This window comes from Amphiura filiformis, chromosome 11, assembly GCF_039555335.1.
Source record: "Amphiura filiformis chromosome 11, Afil_fr2py, whole genome shotgun sequence".
Taxonomy (NCBI): Eukaryota; Metazoa; Echinodermata; class Ophiuroidea; order Amphilepidida; family Amphiuridae; genus Amphiura; species Amphiura filiformis.
The window spans coordinates 8063815-8071227 of record NC_092638.1 but is presented as its reverse complement, the minus strand read 5'-3'; the positions used below and the strand labels follow the sequence as shown (position 1 = coordinate 8071227).

The window sequence follows — 7413 nt, the reverse complement described above, 5'->3', positions numbered from 1 at the left end:
ATAAACTACGGTATCTTGGCATGGGGAAATACTTGTCAAAAATATTTGGAAAAGATTTTCAAACTTCAAAAAAAGCCCTTAGAATGATATCGAATAGTCACTTTTTAAGTCACTCAGCCCCTATTTTCAAAAATTACAATTTGCTTAATGTTTATGATAGTTATGATCTCGAACTAAGCACTTTCATGTACAAGTATAATACCAATCTGTTACCAAAGGCCTTCAATAGTTATTTCGTTGAGCAGAGGAATCACCTCAGGTATCACACAAGAAACGCTGAAGATTACAAGATCTGTCTTACAAAAACAGAGTTTGCTAACAAAACAATAACAACCACCGTGCCTAGAAAATGGCATTCGATCGACAGATGCGCCAAAACGGCTACATCAGTCAAACTCTTTAGATCCCAAATTAAAACAAACCTTATGGAAATGTACACTTAATACCTCTTAGTTTTGATTTACTTATTTTTATTTTTCTCCCTTTTAAAACAAAAAATCGATTAAAATTAACTGATCTCTTAGCATTTATACTATATTCACAAAATGTCAGCTTTCTTTTGCGATATACGTGAGCATATGTTATGAAATCCTAATTTGTCTTAAACTTATATTCTGCATGTTCTTTATTCATCATTTTTTTTCCTGCTTAGTTCGTTCTACATGAATGTATGGAAGAGGGTGGGGGTGTTAGTATGTATGTAATTGTATTTTATTAGACAAATTAAGAAACTTAGGCTAAGGTTAAGGGGGTGCTTGTTCAGGCCTTTTTGGCCTTCTGAGCATCTCCTCATTCAAATGTGTTGTTTTGCTGTTATTGTATTGTTGTATTTTGAATGAAATAAAAGATTGATTGATTGATTGATTGATAGGCTGCATATTAACTGAGAAAATTAAAAAGATGAACCCTAAAATGCCGCGCGCATGTAACATCTCCACCTATTTACTGGCCCAACTCAAAACGCATGGGCCATGGCCGTGTACGAAAATTCACCATATAAACTCAAAAGTGTGAATGCAAGCTGTTATTGCTGACAATAGAAACATTGTTGCAAAGTCATTAAAAACAGGTATGTATTACAGACGTTCTTTGGCCGAAACGAGATACAGGCCAGTTAGGCAGTCTATATGCATGACATGCATGACCATGATCATGACTGAAAAATGCGTACGTGCAGCTGTATGTAAACGATCCGAAAGTAGCCTATTTAACCCGTAAACTATACAAATGAAAGCTGAAATGTACATTAGATCATACACCTTACCATGATGTGCACTGTGACTTGTATCGCTCAATGCTCGATGCAAAAATTGCTTATTTGCAGTAGAATATCTACGGGCTACTACTCTCAGTATCGACGCCATTTTCACAAGTTATTGAAATTCAAAGGGGTGACTTTGAATTGTACTCAAAGTGTGCGTACCTCAAAAAGTATGTCAGCCGTATGCGTAAAGGTTAAGGAAAGGACCGGAGTGCATTCTCTTCACACGGCAAAGTTCTATAAAATGCTGATATTTAGATCTGATTTATTGGACCCTCTAGAGAAATTGGAAATGAGATTTTAGCAGCTGATCGCAAGCATGCCGATGTAAACAACATCATAATTTTTGCTGATAATTGAATTCAAAGATATAATTTATTTTCGTAATTGCATCAATATTTTACGTTAACAACTAACACTTGATATGCTAAAAGCTTCTGTGACTTCATGATGACAGAAAGCAATCAAAAGGAATGGGCGCAGTTGGTGTGTTCGACCAATTTGCACGCTCCTGCAATTCCAATTCAAGCAGATAATTTCAGCATTGGGAGAGCAAAAGGTGAGACCCTGAGAGGATTTTTACAACAAGAATTTTGTTTCTGTTGGGGCATTTCTACATGTAATCCGAATAATCAGTCCCAAAACAAAATGACTTGCTGATATTAATCTGTATTGGGCCTGAACTGTAGTTCCAGTAACTGTAACTCGTCGTACCTATAGTGGGAATTCCAATTGAATGAACGCAGCTTTCAATAGCGTGATGAATTTTTGCGTACACTGCGCGATGTACGCCAGCGTGTGCGACTGCGCGTGAGTAACGCGAAGTGAATTCAACCATGCCAACGCACTCGTGATTGGATAGCATTGTATCCAAGGTCGTATGCTCGCGTTGTAGTTTGGAATACGCAATATACTATCGCGTTTTGATGGAGTTCAGCTGTTAAAAGCTGCGTTCATTCAATTGGAATTCTTACTATAGATGTCATTATGTTTATGATTATAAAGACTGAAGTCTTGCTGGCAGGACTAGCCTGAACTGGAGATGGCTGATAATCATAAGCTTTAATATAATGCAGGGCTCAAATTTCTTTAAACAATTTGTGTAGCAGTTTTTGCAGGTACTGAGGTACATGTATGAAAGGTGAATTCAAATTTGCCATCAAACCGCATCATTTTATATATCAAATTAAAGCCCTTGATTAAAGAAAGCCAAAACTGAAAACAGTTTTGTAAATAGAACTTTCCGTAGTAAAGTTACATCTGGTCAAAGATTGACTTTCATTAAAAATATTCAGCCAACATGAAACAGGCTTTTGATGAGAATGCATAGAAGTAGATGTAGAATTATGAGCGCTAAATGTACGCTCATTTTGACAGTAATTGTCAAAAGCATTTGACAGTTCTTTACTGCATGACGCAATTGCTGCTCGTATTGTTCCGCACGGAGCGTTGTGCAGTATCCACACAGATACAGATCAGATTGTGTATATTTCAAGATGAGGGATTCCTTGAAAAAATGTGATGTATTTTTTTTTATCCATACATTGTAGCATGTGGTGTAGCATTATGTCTTGGTTGGATAGGTTAAGGGGGTACTACACCCCTTGATAAATTAGTGTCTATTTTTGCATTTTTCTCAAAAACTAATAACACAGTGGTAACAAAAGTTATGTATATTCCACACTTCATCAACTTACTTAATGCTTAAAATTGATGTTTTGTTTCACCCATTGATGCAGTTTAACAATTTGATGCAATTTAATTTAATTATTTTGATGTGACAATTTTTATGGTATGGGTATGACAGTGAATATGAGTGTATTGAGTGACTTGGTGTGTATGCATATTATTTAGGGTGACTGCGTTTGGAAGTACATGTAAGAGGTGTGCTCAAGAGTGAGTGAGGGGGTGTGTTTGTGAGGATAAGTGAGGAGATAAGATTAGTTTTAAGGGTTTGCTTTCATAATTATGTGCAATATAATTTTGTGTTTCTCTTAATTATGCTTTTTGATGCTTATTTGATTTGATGTGTGGCGCGTATTATTTGTGGTCACTGTGTTTGGGAGTAAGTGAGTGTGTGTGTGAGTGGGGTGTGATGGGGTGAGTGTGGAGATAAGCTTTTATTATCATGTGCAATATAATTCTGAATATTATATGTTTTTCTTATGCTTATTTCTTGTTATATGTATTTTAATAACTTTTATGTGCAGTGTTCGAAATAAGTACTTATCCTCTTGTCCTCTTGTCCAAAAATCACTGGGGACAACCATATTGAGCTATGTACTTATCCCCTGGACAATCACTATATTTTACCTCCAAAAGTATGACACATTATGGGGACAACCAAAATGTATTGAGGACAAGCAGCATTTATGCTTTAGTTATCCTCGGGATAACTTCCAGATTTTCCTTATTTCGGACACTGTTTATGTGTAATGATAGTAAATAATTTTTTGATGTTTTAATATTGTAAAAGGTAACACAATTTGGCTATTTGCCACGATGTTATTTTCAATAAATATGAAATGAAATGAAATGTATATTATTGGGGGAATCCAATTACTACACTGGAATTTCAGTGACCCAAGACAGGCGGTTTGTTATTTATGATAAGAAATAAGGTACCACTAGGATGTACCTCGTTTCCTATCATATATTTTATATACTGAACCGCTTTTCTTGAGACACTGACATTTCAGTGTAGTAATTGGATTCCTTGCCCCAATAATATACATACTCCGGTTTCCTCCTGTATCGCAAAAATCGGTGATTAGTTGTTTGGTTATCAAAACTTCCTTCACCCAATGGAATTTGGGGAGCTGCACAGATAATTGGTGGATGTTACAATCTAAATGCGGATAGGTGTGCGCCGCTTGGCAGCAACCTAATTGATGCGATCTGATTGTGATGATTCACCATTGCAGCGAAATTACAGCGCTTTGATTCACCATTGCAGCGAAATTACAGCGCTTTGAGTCCTCTAAGATCTGGAGACAGGTGCTTTATAAATCCAAAATTTATTTTATTTATTTTAGTGATAGGTGGGTGTGCGTTGTGTACATTTGTTTTGTGTTGTGTTTATTTGTTTTGTTTTTCTGGATTTCAACTGGAATAGCCCATTATATTCCCTCATACATACTGATCAAAATGTTCTTTCTGTCAATGTTTCAGTTTGCGACTTGAGCCTCTGTGATAACAAATATGTATCATCTAAGCACTGTCGTCTGACAAGACAAGAAGATGGAAAAACATGGTTGGAAGATACAAGGTGATAATGTGTGACGTCTGTGTAGGGGTGTGTTTGTAATCACCTCCAAATGGGGATGCTTGGGTGCATAGCCAGCTTTTTAGTGTGAGGGGGCAAAGCCAAATTTTCATCCTCATTTGTCAATTTGTTGTCCCATTTTTAGTCATTTTACGAACACTTTACTCTTTACCCATTTTCATCACTGAAAATTTCTTGGGGGGACTAGACCCCTTGCCCAGCTCACCCTGGCTACGCCAATGTTTGTGTGATACTCTAACATTCAGGGAACCAGGATCCTATGTATACCTGCTTTATATGCAATGGGCTTCAAACAATGAATAAAAATATGAGAGTGCCTCCTCTGACTATCGGTGATTTTTAAAAAAGCCATACAAAACCATGTAGTCCATAAACAGTGTCCCCGGTTTGGGGGATGATTTCATGTAGGGGTGCTTTGTGAAAGTGTGTGTTTGGCACCAACTGGGGACAAGCACATTGAACTTCACATTCCAACTATGTAACTTGGTGACTTGGCTGCAAATTTAAACCCAAAAATGTATTTAAAAACCTGGTTAAAATTTAAGTCTAGTTCAGTTTCATATAAGTAAATAATGCAGTTTGTCCATAGGTAAATAATACACATATGTCCACAATTTGATAGTGGGAAGTCTTGGTGATAAATGTAATATCTCTGTTTGATGTGTGAAGGGCATTGTGGAGTGTGATCATGCAGTTTGATAGTAGGAAGTCTTCATGGAGTAACACGTATATTGTGCAGCTCTCCGAGACACTAGGAAATTTTCTTTATTTTCACCTCCTAGGTCGCTAGTTTCTTATTCTAACATTAGTAACATCTAACAAGGACAGTATATTGTTAGATTTGAACGTTTATGGAGACCAGGAGTGGTAGAATTTTGTCCACAAACAGTCTGAAAACAGTGGCAAATTTGAACAGTAGCATGGCCAGTATGGATACACAGCGCTTCACCCGGCGTTCACAGCATTCAACGGGTTCGCTCACCACCTCACCCAACGAGTTCAACACCCGTGAAAGCCAGTGAAAGCCGTGATAGTGAGTATCAATCACCTTCCCATTCAACGGAGTCACCAGTGCGAAGTAAAGAAAAAGAACAGGACTTTGAAAAAATGGTGTTGGCTTCTTTGAATAAGTTGATCAAGGGCCAAAATGATATCAGAAATGAGCTTGACACTTTTAAAGCTGATATTTGTAAAACTGTGGAATTCCAAGGAGAGGAAATAGCCGATTTGCAATCCCAATTAAAGAAGCAGAATACTTGTTTCAAGGAACTTTCTACTTAAAGCTGACAATGCCTCGCAGTCTATCAATAGTCAAGCCAACCGGGCTCAACTTCTATTTGAGAGCATCAATAAACTGGAAAGACATCGCAGAAATAATATTCGGTTGGTTGGCATACCGGAAGGTCCAAGTGAAGTTGTCATGGAAACTGTGGACCATATCATCAAGACTAAATTCGGACGAGATGATATTGAAATTGAACGTGCGCACCGGGATGGTAAGCGTAAACAAGGAAGAGGAAACAAGGTCCCACGTCCTCGTCACATCTTGGTAAAACTGTTATGTTATAAAAGACAAAACGTACATCATGACAAATAAAAGACAAGCTCTACGTGGAGAATCATTCTTTATAGTTGAAGACCTAACTCAATGTGACTTGGAGGAAAAGCAACATTGGTCTGAAAAAGTCAGAGCCCTCTATGAAAAAGGCATAAAGTTGCGTTTTGTTGCTGGCATGTGGAGGGATAGTAAAGGAAAGGCAGCTTCGTTCTATGCCAGACCAAATGAAACATTAGAGGGAGAAAGTTTACCTTCTCTAAAGAACAAAGCTGACTAAAAAAAAAAAAAAAAAACTGAAAATAATGTCTTGGTTAACATGACCCAGGTGGTCAAAATCATTCTTCAGTTTACATGTATAAACTAATATGAATTGAACAAATCGTGATAATGTCTTGGTTAACATGACCCAGGTGGTCTAAATTATTTCTTCAGTTTACATGTATAAACAAATATGAATTGCATAAACCGTGATAATGTCTTGGTTAACATGACCCAGGTGGTCTGAATTATTTCTTCAGTTTACATGTATAAACAAATATGAATTGCATAAATCGTGATAATGTCTTGGTTAACATGACCCAGGTGGTCTAAATTATTTCTTCAGTTTACATGTATAAACAAATATGAATTGCATAAATCGTGATAATGTCTTGGTTAACATGACCCAGGTGGTCTGAATTATTCTTCAGTTTACATGTATAAACAAATATGAATTGCCTAAATTGAGATAATGTCTTGGTTAACATGACCCAGATGGTCAAAATTATTCTTCAGTTTACATGTATATACCAATATGAATTGACAAGTCGTGAAAAATCTGTTGAAACCGGCCTAGGAGGTCACTATTAAATTTGTGTATTTGATGTCTCTGGAGAAAATGTTCTGCACTGAACTTTTCCATTACATTTTTTCTTCATCTGATATATATTTTTATTTTTTGGTGTATTGAGTTGTGTGTTGGTGTGTGTGGGGTATGTCGTGTGTTTGCTCAACTTGTCATAGACATGTAAAAAGTAATCAAAGGAAATTAAAATGTACTGTATGTAATAAGTATAACCACAAAAAGTGTAGTAATCTTACAAATAAGGAATTCAAAGGAAACTTGAATACCAAATATTGGCATTGTAAATCATGCAATGAAGAGGTAAACCTACCTTTTAATCATATATGTATTGAGAATGAATATCTTTTAGAATTATATCGCTTCTTTGAAAATAGAACTGTTTTAGATACTAATTTCAAAAATAAATATGAAAATTGTTCTTTTGATCCAACTGTATTTCTAACTGATGTAAATGATATGAGTGA

At 36.3% G+C, this 7413-nt stretch overlaps 2 protein-coding genes across 2 annotated transcripts in view; one reads left to right on the top strand and one right to left on the bottom strand.

Moving 5' to 3' along the window:
* Positions 1 to 1422, bottom strand: part of LOC140164303 (cytochrome c oxidase subunit 6A, mitochondrial-like) — a 16311-nt gene extending 14889 nt beyond the window's left edge. Inside the window, exon 1 of the mRNA XM_072187575.1 lies at positions 1265 to 1422. Coding sequence (XP_072043676.1) covers positions 1265 to 1364 — 100 coding nt within the window. The 5' untranslated portion in view covers positions 1365 to 1422. The remainder of the gene's footprint in view (positions 1 to 1264) is intronic.
* A 134-nt stretch (positions 1423 to 1556) lies between these two features.
* The window catches only part of LOC140163447 (E3 ubiquitin-protein ligase CHFR-like), a 129076-nt gene continuing 123219 nt past the window's right edge, over positions 1557 to 7413 (top strand). The window contains exons 1-2 of the mRNA XM_072186760.1: positions 1557 to 1820; positions 4433 to 4529. Of these exons, the coding sequence (XP_072042861.1) occupies positions 1709 to 1820; positions 4433 to 4529 (209 nt within the window). The 5' untranslated portion in view covers positions 1557 to 1708. The remainder of the gene's footprint in view (positions 1821 to 4432; positions 4530 to 7413) is intronic.